The sequence below is a fragment of the Trichoderma harzianum genome, assembly GCF_003025095.1.
Source record: "Trichoderma harzianum CBS 226.95 unplaced genomic scaffold M431scaffold_2, whole genome shotgun sequence".
In the NCBI taxonomy this organism is placed as follows: domain Eukaryota; kingdom Fungi; phylum Ascomycota; class Sordariomycetes; order Hypocreales; family Hypocreaceae; genus Trichoderma; species Trichoderma harzianum.
The window spans coordinates 3412456-3428066 of record NW_020209250.1 but is presented as its reverse complement, the minus strand read 5'-3'; the positions used below and the strand labels follow the sequence as shown (position 1 = coordinate 3428066).

Genomic DNA, 15611 nt, shown 5'->3' with positions numbered 1-15611 from the left:
TAATATTATTCAGACCACTCAACCTATACCGAGCCTTCAGAAGCCATGCTTGGAAAGGAAAAAAATTCATCATAACAGAAGCCAAGAGGCCATTACGCAGCCGCATCAGCACTTAATTTTTTCTTAATACAAGTTCCAGTATTTAAAACACACTGCCCAAGAAATAAACTTAAAAAAAAAAGCCCATTCACTCCCCTATTTAATGGTTCGGCTTCGAGCCACTTCGTCTGAATTCGTATCCCTTGCTTGTCCAATTATCGCTTGCGTGACTTCTTTCCACGGCCTTCGTCATCATTCAGGCCACCCTCACGGTCGCGCTTCCTGGCCTTCTTCTCCATCTCATCCCAATCTTCGCCCTCATCCTCACTATCGATGTCGGCCTCTTCATCATCGTCATCGTCGCTGGCGTTGCTACCAAAGTCGGAATCTTCCTCGCTGGACTCAGACACTTCATCCATCTCCTCGTCGTCCATCTCAAAGGCCGATTCTTCCTCAGACTCGTCTTCGGCACCGGAATCGTCCGAGTCGGCCTGCAGGAACGACCAACCACCATCGACGAAGAACTGGTGGGTATCTTGGTTAACTGTCTTCATAATGGTCGGCCAGTTGAGGTTAAGAGGACCCTCGGTAAAGGCAATGTCTGAAGAATCCAAGAAATCCTTGACCTGGTCGAGGAATTCGACGGGAATGGTATTGATGTGATATGGAGCACGTGTAAAGTCCTTGAAGACGAATACCATGTCAAAGTTCTTCAAACCGAACTGGACACGCTCTAGATGGGCGACTTCAATGTCTTCAATGGTGATGACCATGAATGGGGGCTCAACAACCTGGATGAGGCAGTCGGTAGTTGGCTGAATGAAGACGTTGCTGCGGAAAGGCACGCCGTTGAATCCGAGGTCCCGGATGGGCATATCAACCTCGATGTTCTCATTGCGACCGGCTTCGGCAATCTTCTGAGCAAAGCCTTGGAATAGCCTGTCCAATTCGGCGCGGCGACGGCGCTCCTCTTGTTCAGCCTCGAATTCGTCCTCGTCTCCATAGCGGTACTTTCGCTTTCTGTTACCAGTCTCATCAAACTGGATGTCGGTTGCTTCACGGTAGAACTGTACATCCTTCGTCTTCTTCTTGTTACCCACAATGATGGGGTCCTTCAGATGGATGTGGATGATGACAATCAACTCGTGCTGGCAAGGCTGGAAGAAGAGGTGCTTGACGTTTGAAAAGAGGATATCCACGCGATGCTGAGCATTGAGAGGAGACTGGTAACGGATACCATTCTGGTGTATCTCGACCTTTCCAGGCACTCTCTTGCCCTCCATGGCTGGTCGGATATACACGTTGTCCAACACAGCCGGGCGTCGGTCTTGGCGGAATAAGTTAGCATCCAGTATTCAGGTATTGGCACTTTCAGTAGTGGGTAATTGGACTTACTTCTGATTTCCGCCAGCTTGTCTTGCTCCACCACATCTTCCATATCCTTCTTCTCTTGCTCCTTCTTGACGACGTCGCGCTTCAGGTTCGAGATCTGAGTAGCTATCTCACTATATCTGTCTCCATCGAGCGATCGGAATGTCAAGCTGCGAACAAAGTGGGCGGATGCGTCCTCAAAGGGCTGGTCATCCTTTCTACCGACACCCTGGCCGGGCGACAGGAAGTTTATCCGCAAGAAGGCGAATTCTCCCTCGTCGCTCTTACTGGCATTCTTGATGGTGTTGATATGGAACGGGACAGGCCGTCCCATGATGGGGAGAACGACAGTACTGTTCTTTGAGTCAACGATAATCTCAAGGTTCTTGATCTTCAAGGGGAACTGATTGTCCCGCTTGTATGACTCGAAACGCTTGAATTTCTTGACCTCTCCGCCATTTTGCCCACTGGTTGACTCGGAGAATCTGGCTAAGCCCTCCTTCTGCTTCTTGGCAGCCAGTTCCTTCTGATGCTCTCGACGCTTCTTGTCTGCATCATCGTCCGTTTGTGTAGTCCGCTCGGAGCGAAGGCGAGTGCTGGTAATGTTCTTAGTGGCGACCGCGCCTACTCTGGAATCCTTCTTCTCCTTCTTGGGAGTGGGCTGTGCCTCCTCATCATCCTTGAAGAAGAATGAGTTGGCGTCGGCGCTTGTCGGCGCCTCAGCAGTGAAAACGACCGGCTCAGCAGCTGTCACTCTAATGGTATCAGTCAGAACTAGTGAGTAAATCTTGCTGTTCTTGTCTTGAGGCTGTGGGTTCTCAATATCCTGGAATCCAGTATTGATGATCAAAGTCATTCCGTCTTTGAGAACTCGCTGGTTCTTGGCACTTAGTACAAGAGTAGGGTCTCTGTTCTCAAGGCCAACACCCCAACCGACATTCTTCAAGAAGTGCTTCTCCATTTCTGGCTTCTTGCTCTTGATGACACCCAACGCCTTGGCGTAGACATCCTTCGCAGTCATGCCATCGCGGATCTCCTTGATGATTGTGTTGTGCACCATCGAAAGGAGCTTGTAGTTGCTCTCCTGAGACTTATTGGGATCTACGAGGTACGTTCGCGCAATCGTTGAGCAGTATGACTTGTAACGCAAACCCAGGGCGGCAATGATGATGCCAGCATGTAGGTTGTCGTCATTTGGGTCGGTAGAAAATCGCAGATCGTATTTACCACCACTCTGAATGGAGGGGGGCAGGATCCAATCCAGCTGCGCGGGGTCGAGGTCCGAAGGCAGCTTGCCTTTGCTGGGGAGCTCAACAGTCTTCCAGAAATTGTTATCGTCGAGCTTCTTATCGACCTTGTCGGCTAGAACGGAGTGCTTGACTTTCTTCTCGGCATCGAGAATGTTGGACATTTCGTCGAGGAAGTAGGGCGTCATGAGGGCCACGCAAGCCTTGGAAGCCGTTCGCATCGCTCGTAGTTCGCTTTCGTCTTTGATGGAGAAGGCATGAGTGGACAAAGCAGTAGAAATGTCAACCTCCTCGACATCTTTGCAGTGTTCGGCAAACACCTTCTTCCATTCATCGACGAAGGGGCCCTTGGACGTGTCCTTGGAGATGACGCCGACTTTTTTCTGTTGTCAAGATGCGTTAGGTTTTAAGCCTGTAGGTGTAAACGAATTGGCATTGAAGGTGGCCTTACCCCCGCTTCTTTGATCTTGTCTGCAATAGTGACAAACAGTTTCTCGTTTTCGGCTGCATCCTTGCCTCGAACAAGCACCTCGATGGGGAAACGACCGCCCTTGAGCTGTTCAAGATGTTTTGCTATGTCGGGTGTTAGCATTCGGCAGGGCTTCGCAGTAGCGCGGCCTGGGTGGCAGGCGATTCACGATCCACGTACCCTTCTTTGCCGTAGTGAGAATGTAGAGGGTGTCGACGGTGAAGAGCATCAGGGTCGTCGGAAACTCGTAGCCCAAAAGCCAAAACTGAAACAGGACATTAGCTTTGACGGTCGGATTGCAGCGGTATCGGGGCGCAGGCTGGCTCTTACGTGAACGGCGTTGTTCTTGTGGAATTCGGGAACCTCCTCGACCTTGCCCATCATGATGACGAAGGACGAGACGCCGCCAAAGAGTCCATCCTTGGCACGGAGGTCATTCTTCCAGGCAGTGACGAAGTGCGAGAGGCGCTCCTGGAAGAGCTTGCTGTCGATCTTGATCTCCGCCATTGTGGTTAATGGATGAACATTTGGCGGGAGAGGGAGCTATTGCAATGGATCACGGCGCCTTGACGCGCGAAGGAAAAAGTGCAGTCGCGTAAAGAGCCAGAGCTGCTGCAGACTGCACGTGACCGAGCAGCTACTGCGCCTTAGTACTTCCCGTCCGTACCTGATGCTCCATCCGCGTTGCATCTAATACTGGACTACTGCAAGGAGGACAAAAGCCGTGCCGTTTGAATCGCATCATGGCGTGAAATGCAGATTCTTTTTCTTTAATTGTATAATATGAGAAATATTCAAACCTACCATCGAAGAAATGGTCAAGCGTAGGATGGAATATACCCGAAAATATGCAAGCTCTGATTAAAGCCCTTTGTAGGCAACAACTTGTGCAGCAACTAGTGCTACAAGACGGACTTTGAGTGATCAGTGATACGCACTCGACATATCATATCGAGGCATAAAATTCACCCACACTTCTTGAAGTAAGTCGTATCAGTAGCACTCAGTATGTGGCCCTTATTGGCCAGTGCATAAATAGGTAATGCCACTTGGTTGTATGTGGAAAAAAATAAATCTCCTTTGCAGATGGTGGAGGGGACTGGAGGCAGCTAAGAATGCGGCTCTGCTCTGGATGCATTGTGTGGCATCCCCCCCTGTCCATACTAACTTGTGTTAGTTACTCCGTACAAGAAACTTATATCCTCGCGAGGGAGGCACCTTTGAGTTGTGTAACATTTTAACTCACTAGCAGAAGCCAAAGTCCAAAGCCAAGCAAGGCCGATCCATCGTTCGTGTTAGCCGAGCTGAGATATCATGTTTTTGACTGCTGTTTGTTGAGTCCGAGCGCCATTACAGCCGCCATGGCGCTGCTCAGCCTTTTTAGCTCCTCATGCTCCCGGCTAGTTTCCATGATTCAGTGAGCAGAATACCCAGTACAGTAAGCCCCGGAAGGTGATCGAGTCTACTACTAATACGGGGGGTGTAGCACAGCTCCAGGTCCTATCCCTGCCTTGCGGCTCAAGCTGTGTTTTGTGTGAGGGAGAGTCGAATGCGGCTTGTGTCTCAAAGATGGAACTCCGTACTACAGCGACCAACTACTTATCTGGTACCTTGTCATTTCGCAACAGCCCGACCTCACCGAACTTTCTCATCTTTCACTTTGGCCGTCCGAATGAGAGACTGCCACGGCCTGGATTGCTGTGACTGTGCCCAACTTAAGACGCGCAATAGTATCTGGACGCGCTTCCTGATATCCAAGCATCGCTGCCAATCGAGCCTAGCAAGTGTTGAGGCTCATTTGATGCTCTCGCTATCTAGCTGAGGTGGTGCAGCGTCCGGGAATTTACGTTGCATCCGAAAAAAGAAGAGGAGGCGCCGCGGATCTTTCTTTACTCGTACATACATATATGCAATCCTTGGTCGACTGTTGCCGGCATCTGAAGGAAACAGCCCCTCACCAGCTTGCTGTTCCCCCTCCCTCTGAACTGATTTACCATTTGCATCGCCTGTCTAGCCCGCAGCCATGAGCCTCTCCCAGGTGCCTTCTGAGATTCTTCGGCTGATCGCCGCTAATCTTGGACCTGATGATTTATTCCATCTGGCCATCAGCAGCCCCCAATTCGAACACATTATGTATGATCCTGTCATATGTCGAAAGGTCCTGGAGGTTCGTTTGTCACCGCAACTTTCAATCTATTCGTACTCACCAGGAATGCTAACATGGCACCCGCCAAAAGAGCATCAAGTTTTCGTCAGGCTACAGGCAAGAGCGTGAAACCGGAAAATATGCCAAAGCACTGAGGAGGCTCATCAAGCGACGCGAGGCTCTCCAGATGGCAAGACCGTTTCACGTGCTGGAAGTCTCCAGCGAAGCTCTTCATTTTACGTACACAAACGGCGCTTTGTGTTACACTACGAAGCAACTCTCACCTGTCTACGAGCACCGCCTGCGAACCCTGACTCTCGAGGGCCCTTCTGTCGAAGAAGTAAGCATCGATGTCCCTAATCTCATAAAAGACTGTGATATACCCCATTTTGAAGAAACTCGACCCTACCAATTCCGGCCGCTGTATCATGCAGATGGCATAGTTTCATGCTTATACGAGCAGAAAAAGTCCCCTACCACTGTCCGCTGGTTGATTATATACAGCCTTAAAGAAGGAAAGCTTCTCAATGCCCGACCTCTGCTTTCGACTGCCAATATTTTTGTCCGCAACAACTGCCAATATCTATATTACGGCACAAAGTCTTATCCAGCCCAGGGACAGCGCCGATGGGTGATCGAAGGCTTCTCTCTGAAAGACTTGGAATGGTTTCCTCGCAGAACCATTCTCTGGGATTTGGCTGGTGCCGAAATGGGGTCGACCATCTGCTTTGAGATTTTTGGCAACCATCTGTACGGAGTTTCTAGCCAAGAGTTGGCCGAAGCCGAAGAGTATGAGTGGGACTCACCAGGACATCCGATAGATTCCTTTTATTACGCCTTTCGACTCCCTTTACGTGACCCTGGCGGGATTCAAATCTTACCACGATCAGCTCTATGGCGGCGAGGTGCGACGGACGGACCCATCGATGACCGCTGGAACCACCTCCAGATTGCGCAAGACGAGAAATCAGGCCAGGTCTCTATCTTTGAAACCAGAAAAGAGTGGCTCTCTTCGTGGAGCCGACGCACCTGCTACCGAAAACAGTTATGTTGGCCTTCTGTACCAGAGAGTACAGACGGCCATACAGATGGTCATCCCGATGACCGTCCTGAAGATTCGGAAGATGAATGCCCCGACAACTTGGACAGCATGGCTCATTATGAATCAGCCTCAGAGAACAGTGTCCACCGTGGTGATACTGGCTTTTCCTCTTCGACGTTCGACTTTCGTAATACTTTGGTTCGTTCTTACAACCCAAGCTGCCAAGCCTTTATCGACATCGTGAGCACCACAACAGCAGCCAGTCCGACAGCCAAACGACTCCGGTTGCGGGTCAGAAGACGACCACAAGAGCCGTGCCCAACCTCAGAATCAGGCCATATGCCATCATCACCCACCGAGCTGGCAGATGTTGCCAATGACTCGGAAGATCAATATGTCAGACTATGGCCGGCTGACGAGGGAGAGCAGGGGAGTAAACTGCCTGACCAGTCTCTGGATCACTATTGCGATGAGCTCCTTAATCCCGAAGCGCCCTTTGACGAAGTCGACTGGGCAATGGATGAAAGTGTTTTGGTCTATTCTCCCAAGTCTTTGAATCACCCTGATGAGCCACGCTCCATCATTCTCGTGTCCTTTGACCCCGGCCTGCATTTCCCAAAACAGTGCCATTGGGTTGGAAGCTCGACACCGCCAGTTTCAATGAGCTACCAGCTGAGCAAAGTCGGAAATGCCCCGTTGGGCTCAAGCACAACGATGAATGAGGAAATGGTGGCTCCTCATTCCTCGAAGATCCTAGGTCTCGACTTCACAGGGGAATCCCGGCAAATAGCTCGGGCCTCCACCTCGACACCGAAGGCATCTCTCAATGGATTCACAGCATTCACAGCCCGGAAGAAGCCCCGTCTTGAGGGAGTTTTTATACCAACAAACGCGGCCAGTATTCATTGTGGATGATTTGGGGATCAATGGCCCGAATTGATCTATCATTACGCAGGTAGAAGTGGCGTGGGTTGGTATGTACTCATGAAGTACTCAAAACAAACCCGCCATTCGGGGTCATACCGCCAATTCGCCCAGCTCGACCGCGAAGAGCCTCTTTGAAACCCAACAATGGGGGTTCACATGCAAAAGTTCTCTTGCGACAATTTTAGTTGCATTAATTGAGAATTAATTCGCGCAAGCACCCTTTTTTCTCTGCTTGGGTGTATGTCTATCTCCCGTCATTACGTTTCACGGGCGAGATGTATGCCTTACCGAGGCTGAATCCGACTGGGCGGGCGCTGCACTTTACAGTTATGCAATGCACGGCTTAATTGCTATGACGAGAGGATCAATATGGAATATATCACTCTCCAACTCTTTTTGGGCTTGTTAAGACCTTTCTGCCTAGGATGCCAATTTACCTTGCGCAATACTAGGACAAACGTGGCTTGAGTTGCATCTTAAGCGAATGATGTCGGGCACAATTACAGATACATCACACGCAACCAATTCATCGCCATCTCACCATCACATATACGACATGACCAGTCGCTTTGTTGATTTTTCATATGTCAGACTACTAAACAGCGGCTTCTCGCGGCTCAAATGGGTGGAATCTAAGAGCCGTCGGATGGGAAACCCTACATATATTATATGCAAGAATGCCTCACATTGCCCAAAACGCGGCTGAGTTTCTTATATACTTATTTGTACGCGCCAAGGCGGCCTACCACTTGCTACCTATATATTATTATGTATCTACTATAATATTATCTCCTGCTACAATCGTAAACTTGTCTCGTCATCTATGCTAGTCTTCAGCTGAACACAGTCAGTCTCTCTCCCTTTGTACAATTGTCAACGTGCCATTGGAAGCGCTCTGCCGCGCGTGCATCTGACGAATGATACACAACGACGGCTTTGTGTAACCTCAACACGTATTGTCGCCCCATATTGAGTGATCCACTGTTAATACCATGCGAATTACTGACCAATACCAGACGGCATATTTGAATATAATCTCACAGAATTGGTCACATAGAGATACGTCGTCATGGCTGGGACTCGACGCCTTGTCTTCCGCTTTAATCCTGATTATCAAAGTACACTATACACATATATAGGCTAACCTGTTGATTCCCTGGCATGCTCTAATAAAGTTGAGGAAACAAAAAAAAGAAAAAGAAAAACCATGGGTCAAACTCCTTCTACTTCCCCCGTCTCTCTCCCCTTCTCCCAGTTTCTCTTCGCATCCACGCTTTACGTGATGGAACACGCTGCCATCTCCCTCTTTGTTGCTACTCTCCACAGGCTTTATAGCCTCTAGTTCAATTTCACATAGTTTCCTACAGTACGGGTTAGCATCCAAATGCGCAAATAGGGCATTGCAGCAGTGGCAAAGAAAACAAAGCATACCTGGAAACTGTCCTTGCTTTCCGTTCACCTTGCCTTGCCACCATTCATTCTCGTTCTGTGTTCTTTGTATAATCTCAATGACATCACCCGCTCGAAAGCTCAGGTCGCCCTCTGCCTGTGCCGCGAAATCGTACAGGGCCGTGACTGTCTCAGGCGGCGGCGCGCCGCTCAGACGGGTCGGCTTGGGCTTGGGTGGCGGCGGAGGCTTCGCCTTGCCGGCAACAAGCGTTGAAAGGCCGGGCTTCGTAGAAGGGCTATATGGCGGCGGCGCAGTGGTTTCGCCTGCGTCTTCTGCTGGGAAGCCACCAAATTTGGGGCTCATCTTCTCTGGTGTTGCAGAACCTGCGGTGAGCAATCCCTGAGGCTTAGCTGCCTCGATCGTCGGGCGACCACCGACCTTGGGAGGCGGCCGCCGCTGTCCAGTAGTCTTGAACCGTACGATACTGAGCGCTTCAGCTTGCTCTTGGATATCACCTCGTTTCTCGTTGAAGGCCTCTTCAATGTCCCTAGTCAGATCAAAGTATCCAATATCACACCGCTGCATCCGCTCGTGTAATGTGTAGAAAATGTTGAGCTGCATGTAGTAGAAGGACTGGAAGAGCGGCTTGATGAACTCCTGCTCCAGCTGGAAGAGCTTGGGCAGCTCGTCTTTCAAGAGATTGTTGTAGTATTCAAAATCCTGCGTTGCTTGCTCACAGTCGCCTTCAGCCTTCCACATGGCCTTTTCGTCCTTGGCCGAGCGATCCTTCTTATCTTGCAGCTTCTTGAGAGTGGTGCGATGCCGATCGTAGTCGAGCTGCTTGTGGTCTCGCTTCACAGCAGTTTTTCGGATGACCTTGATCACATCCAGCAGCTCGTTGGCCGGCCGGATAACTCTGGACTCTATAGTCTCTAGCTCTGGAGCCAGCGTCTCCTGTAGCTCTTGCACAACAGCCTCATATTCCTCACAGGCAGCAATACCCTCAGGGTTCCCTTCAGGCTTTATGGAGTCGGGGTCGGACACGCGACCAGAGATGGGCTTGTAGACCTCTGTCATTGCTTTACTAAATTCAATCTGGTGGTTGAGCATGCCATTGATGGCCTCGAAGTATTTCTTGGACTCATCGTGGAGCTTCTTTGTCTCCTTTTCCAGCTCCTGGAAGCGTCGCTCGGCGTCGATGTATACGGCGTCTTTGGTGTGCTCGCCAATGTTGAATTTTGACTTGAATTGTTGCGGCGCCTAGAGTGCGATCACGGGTTAGCTGTTTGGGGTACATCGCAGTCTCGATCATGACGTCTCTTATTTTCCTTCTCGAACGTTCGGAGGGGCGGCTTTGTGTTGCTGCCGCTTTGGGTGAGGGGCAAGGGGAATCAAAGAGAGAGAGCATTTACCCTAACAAGGCTCTTCTGGAAGCCTTTGAAACTCATGGCGACGCGCTCGTGGTCGAAACTGTGTACGGGAGCAGCAAAGGAAGCGGAAATTCTGGTGGTGATAGAGAGCAAGTTGCGCGCGCAAAGCACCGGCGATCCGGGAGACGGACAGAAGCCCTCGCCAGCTGGGTTGGAGGTTAAATCCTACCTCTAGGACTGGTGACGAACTTTAAGTGGCTGTGCGAGCTTGTAGCGTCCAATGTGGCGCATAGTCCAACTCCGGGCCTCCGCAGCGCTGTGGAAGCCGCCGGAATTTGCCTGGGGCAGAAGCCAAGCTATTATACTTACCTACCTAGTGGCAGCAAATGCTCCATGCTCCGTAATATGATGATGACGGCTATCGACTGAATTTGATTTCCCCAAGATGGGGCTGCTTACCATATTGCTGTGTATCTGTACCCAGGCCAGGTCAGCTTAGCAGTGGCAGTTTACTTGTTGCACCTTGACATCTCGGACTGACATGCAGCAGATGCCCTAGCGCTAATGGAATCAAATGCAGCACCCCAGCTTCTTATCACCTCTCACAGGACGGGTCTGATGGGCATAATATGGATGCATCAATATAATCAACAGAACCTACTGATAATACACACATTCAAAATTTACAGTGATTTCAGTGCAAAAGGAAGCCTGCACACGGTTTATTAAGGTGCTGAACTGAGCACCAGCTTGTGACATGACGTCGTTGGCCTCGATATCCGAGACCTTTTTTGCCGCCAACGGGGTCATTTTACTGCTGAATCACACAAAGGCCGCCACTACCTACTGCTGCTATGCCGCACGCTAAAGACACCGGCCTATCTCGGCCTTTCACGTCCAAAAGAACGATTGAATGCGCCGGAGAGCTGGCTTTCCGGGATTCAGCCGAATATTCCACGCATTTTCAGCCAATTACCCGCACGTATCACCGAGCTAGGTACCGAGCCGGACCCCATTGACAAATACCCCAAGTACAAAATTCACGTTGGTTTAAAAAAAAACTACCTCTCCTCAACAACAACTCCAACCTTCTCACCTGGCTGGAAGTTTCTGTCCCCATGTAAACTATCCATCCGCACAACAGCCATGGCTAGTATTGCATCGTCAGCGCTCAGGTCGGCGAGCCGCCTTGGCTCCAGCACGGCCGTCGCTACGGCGCCGTTGCGAGGAATTCACAGAGCTGCCCTGGTGGCGGCTACGAGGAGGAGCGGGAGGCGAGGCTATGTGACCGAGTCCAAGAGAGACAATGCGCGGGTCGAAACAGCCATCAAGCTGGACAAGAAGGACTTTGCAGACATTCCTCAGTCGGTGAATATGACCTCGCCTAACATGAAGGTCAGCCCGATGGCCGGTATGTCGTCCTCGGTCACCTCTCGTTGCGAAATGCAAGAATGAACACCACAGAGGCTAATGCGCAATTGCAGAGGTTCTCAAGACCGCAGCCGTCATGGAGGAGGGCCAGCGACCCATCTACCTCGACATGCAGGCCACCACGCCTGTTGACCCCCGTGTCCTTGATGCCATGCTGCCGTTTTACGTCGGCGAGTTCGGCAACCCCCACTCAAGAACGCACGCTTACGGCTGGGAGAGTGAAAAGGCCGTGGAGGAGGCCCGAGAGCATGTGGCAAATCTGATTGGCGCAGACCCCAAGGAGATTATCTTCACCAGCGGCGCTACGGAGAGTAACAACATGAGCATCAAGGGTGTTGCGCGATTCTTCGGCCGATCTGGCAAGAAGAAGCACATCATCACCACTCAGACCGAGCACAAGTGTGTGCTGGACAGCTGCAGACATCTGCAGGATGAAGGGTTCGAGGTTACCTATCTGCCTGTCCAGAGCAACGGCCTGATCAAGATGGAGGATCTTGAGGCTGCCATCCGGCCTGAGACGGCCTTGGTCAGTATCATGACTGTGAACAACGAGATCGGAGTCATCCAGCCGATCGAGCAGATTGGCAAGCTCTGCCGTGAGAAGAAGATCTTCTTCCACACCGACGCTGCACAGGCTGTCGGCAAGATCCCCATTGATGTCAATGCCATGAACATTGACCTCATGTCCATTTCATCACATAAGATTTACGGCCCCAAGGGCATTGGCGCATGCTATGTCCGCAGACGCCCGAGGGTCCGGCTCGACCCCCTCATCACTGGTGGTGGACAAGAGCGAGGCCTACGAAGCGGTACCTTGGCACCACCCTTGGTTGTTGGCTTCGGTGAGGCATGCCGCGTTGCCAAGGAAGAGATGGAGGTATGTCAGCACCTTTCCCCCTCTTGTTCTTTATTGTTTCTCCCTTCTTTACAACCACCTCATCAAATCCCTTTCCGCATCCATGTGATGATTAGCTTATACATGCATGGCTTTCTGAATGGCCCGTGACAAGGCCCTTCGTGTTGAGTGTAGCAACCTGTCTGATTCTTGCGGTTTCTCTTTTCCACGTTGTCTTGGTTTCATATCATTTGCGTGTCCTATTACGGCATAGCTAACCGAGCATCGCTGTACAGTACGACTCCAAGAGGATTAAGTTCCTATCAGATCGACTCTTGGGTGGGCTGCTTGCCATGGAGCACACCAACCAGAATGGCGATTCGAAATCCTTCTACCCCGGCTGCGTCAACGTTTCATTTGCATATGTCGAGGGTGAATCCCTATTGATGGCCTTGAAGGACATTGCGCTGTCTTCGGGTAGCGCATGTACTTCGGCCTCGCTTGAGCCTAGCTACGTGCTTCGTGCGCTTGGAAACAGCGACGAGAATGCGCACAGCAGCATCCGGTTCGGCATTGGCCGTTTTACCACGGAGGAAGAGATTGACTACGTGCTGAAGGCGGTTAGGGAGCGTGTCACGTTCCTGCGTGAGCTCAGCCCACTGTGGGAGCTTGTGCAAGAGGGCATCGACCTGAACACGATCCAGTGGAGCCAGCACTAAAGTGTCCCAAGATTGAGCATGACACAAGCTGGTGTTTTGGGTTTGGGAAGTTATCAACTGGTTCTGGGTATAAGCAGAACCCAAGGGGTTTGGCCAAAAGGCGCCGGGTTTGCGCCAGCCAAGCCGCTGTAATAGCATATTGTAGTATAAGATACCTGATTTACGAGTACGAAATAATGACAATTCCCCAAATGAACAGACTGAATTGCTTCGCCTATCGTGAATGCTATTGGTTCTACTGCTTGATTTTTGAATAATACGCTTCGTAGACACAACGAGATGCCATTAACTGGTGCTTGGTAGAGACTTTTGAGATGCTTCTATTGGTAGTGGCCACATCTGCCAGCATATGATTGCCCTCCTGCCTCTTACAGCAGCCATCCAACCGATGCCAGTCATGTATCCCAAACTGGCAATGGGGCTCTATTCACTGCAGCCAATGTGGCAGCGCGTCAGCCAAACTGCAGCGCCGGCATTATCCCGACAATATCCTCAGCACGATCTGGGTACAGGTATCTTGTCCTATCAAAGCCGTATCGCGATTGCCACTCAAAGACAACTTGGCTTTTATTAAGGCATCTATCTATCTATCACATGCATCTGCCCCTCTATCCAGTTCTCTTTGTTGAGGGTCCAGTTTCCAGTTTCCAAATGGCGAGTCTCAGTTGGTGGCAGTCAATGATGAATCCATGACGTCAGCTGCGCCACAGCTTGGAGCACCTACCCAGAAGCTTTCACAGGATCAAACGCAACTGGCTTTTGATGACATCAATTGTGGATTTTGGAACAGTTGGAAGCTGCCACGCGTGGATCGTGGATGGCCGTTGCATGCATCGTCATCGCAATCATAATTGTGGTTTCCCTTGATGGGATGATTTGCGGGCGGGTGATTGTTATTTAAGGGCCAGGCTGTCTTGGCTTTCCTTCTTGCATATACTTCTTCACTCACCACAATCACAACAAACAAAGTCTTACAATCTTCAATCTCAACAGCCTACTATACACACACACACTTCTACACTACAGTCCTTCACACAACAACCGCAATCATGTCTGACAACTCCAACAACAAGCCCTCTACTCTCCAGTCCTACATCGACTCCGCCACTGGTGCCGTCCAGAATGCCGTGGGCAGCTTGACGGGCAACTCGGGCGATCAGGCCAAGGGCGAGCTTCGTCAGGACAAGGCTCAAACTGAGTACGACGCTTCACAGGCAGCAGTCAAGCTCCCCGGCGGCACCATCTCCAGCACAGGTGCCTTCGCCAAGGATGACCCCAACCGGACCGAGGGTTCATGGAACCAGACCGTTGGTGCTGCTAAGGAGTCACTTGGTGGTCTTATCGGCAATGAGGTATGCTTCCCTCACAACGACAACCCTTTCGTGATACCCTTCTTAAGCTAACATGTTTGGCATCACAGTCTCTGAAGTCGTCAGGCCGTCAACAGAACCTCGAGGGCCAGCAGCAGGAAGCCAAGGGCCAGCTGCACGACTATGGCCACGGAATGGGCGATCGTGTCCAGGGAACTGTCGGCAGTACCGTCGCTGGTCTCACCGGAGACACTTCAGGCCAGGCACACTACGAGGAGTTGCACGATAAGGGCAAGACACAACAGCGTGGTGCCGAGCACGACATCCAGAAGCAAGGTGAGGCCAACTACTAAGGCTGGCAGAGCTGATGGTTATGGGGAGGAAAGTGACGTTGAAGGCGTGGAAAGATACCCTAACCGTGTTATGATTTGACGGAATTCCTATGAATAGTCTTTAGCTTTGATCGATTGATTACTAAATTGACTCAATTTCCTTAATCCGCTGTTTACTCCTGAATCTATCTATTGTGTTGCTGTTATTGTGTCACTATATTTGGCAGAGCTGTGTGCAATTTGCTCTATGGAAGCTAATTCTCATCTGTCGCGTGCCAATGAAGTGCTATCAAGAAATAGAAAAGCCGAGAAGGAATAGGTGTAATAAAAAAGAGTTATTGTATGCGTATTGCTCTGGCCAAAGTGTCGTCGATTATATGGAATATATGGTATTCATGTGGCGTGTGGGTATGGCCGGTACATATACTCGCTTGAATTCCACCCCGATGATTCTGAAATGTGATATGACGGCGGTCATGACGAGAATTGCGCTTTGGGAGAGCTACATTGTGGGACAGCGGAAGAGGACCGTGGGCGTGGATTTTGTGGAAGTGAAGGCAGATTTACGGTCGTTGGTCCTACTGCTTATAGGAGTATCTTCACCCATTTGGCCTGAATGAGATGCCGTTGGAGAGTGTTTCGGGCATCAGCAAGACGGGAATGATACCCCTGACGGCAACGAGGCTGAATTTGATGAGGAGGGGGTTTCTAGATGGAGGTTTGGAGGGGGTAGATTGTGATTAGGGGGCGAAGAGTTGGGTTGAGAAAATGGTACTGACGATCCATTGGAAACAAGTTGCTCTAGAAACAGCATTAGTAGAAACGGGGACAATTTATGAGCGAGATTTTGGGAATTCGTCATGGCTAAGACCTGTGTATCGCCCCAAAGATGCCAGTGAAGGTGATGGCCTCTGACTCCTCGTTGGCTGCCCAGGAGCATGATGGCGCCCGAGTCCCGGATGGCTCTCAGAGGTATCTGATGC

At 50.7% G+C, this 15611-nt stretch overlaps 5 protein-coding genes across 5 annotated transcripts; 3 read left to right on the top strand and 2 right to left on the bottom strand.

Moving 5' to 3' along the window:
- Positions 1-254: 254 nt before the first annotated feature.
- Positions 255-3633, bottom strand: M431DRAFT_74174 (hypothetical protein; the record flags this gene model as incomplete). The annotated part of the gene is made up of 5 exons (XM_024922203.1): positions 255-1366; positions 1435-3040; positions 3109-3230; positions 3307-3391; positions 3457-3633. 5 exons carry the CDS (start codon positions 3631-3633, stop codon positions 255-257), a joined length of 3102 nt encoding a protein of 1033 aa, XP_024779360.1.
- A 1516-nt stretch (positions 3634-5149) lies between these two features.
- On the top strand, positions 5150-7229 carry M431DRAFT_2245 (hypothetical protein; the record flags this gene model as incomplete). The annotated part of the gene is made up of 2 exons (XM_024913589.1): positions 5150-5293; positions 5364-7229. The coding sequence occupies 2 exons, from the start codon at positions 5150-5152 to the stop codon at positions 7227-7229; spliced, it is 2010 nt and encodes a 669-aa protein (XP_024779359.1).
- A 1350-nt stretch (positions 7230-8579) lies between these two features.
- M431DRAFT_2244 (hypothetical protein) lies at positions 8580-10079 on the bottom strand (the record flags this gene model as incomplete). Its single annotated transcript, XM_024913587.1, has 3 exons — positions 8580-8602; positions 8673-9891; positions 10044-10079. The coding sequence occupies 3 exons, from the start codon at positions 10077-10079 to the stop codon at positions 8580-8582; spliced, it is 1278 nt and encodes a 425-aa protein (XP_024779358.1).
- Positions 10080-10716: 637 nt separating this feature from the next.
- Positions 10717-13197, top strand: M431DRAFT_311557 (hypothetical protein). Its single transcript, XM_024914229.1, has 3 exons — positions 10717-11412; positions 11486-12309; positions 12564-13197. Exons 1-3 carry the CDS (start codon positions 11148-11150, stop codon positions 12984-12986), a joined length of 1512 nt encoding a protein of 503 aa, XP_024779357.1. The 5' UTR covers positions 10717-11147; the 3' UTR covers positions 12987-13197.
- Positions 13198-13606: 409 nt separating this feature from the next.
- M431DRAFT_504642 (hypothetical protein) lies at positions 13607-14709 on the top strand. Its single transcript, XM_024918501.1, has 2 exons — positions 13607-14338; positions 14407-14709. The coding sequence occupies exons 1-2, from the start codon at positions 14036-14038 to the stop codon at positions 14647-14649; spliced, it is 546 nt and encodes a 181-aa protein (XP_024779356.1). The 5' UTR covers positions 13607-14035; the 3' UTR covers positions 14650-14709.
- Positions 14710-15611: the final 902 nt, after the last annotated feature.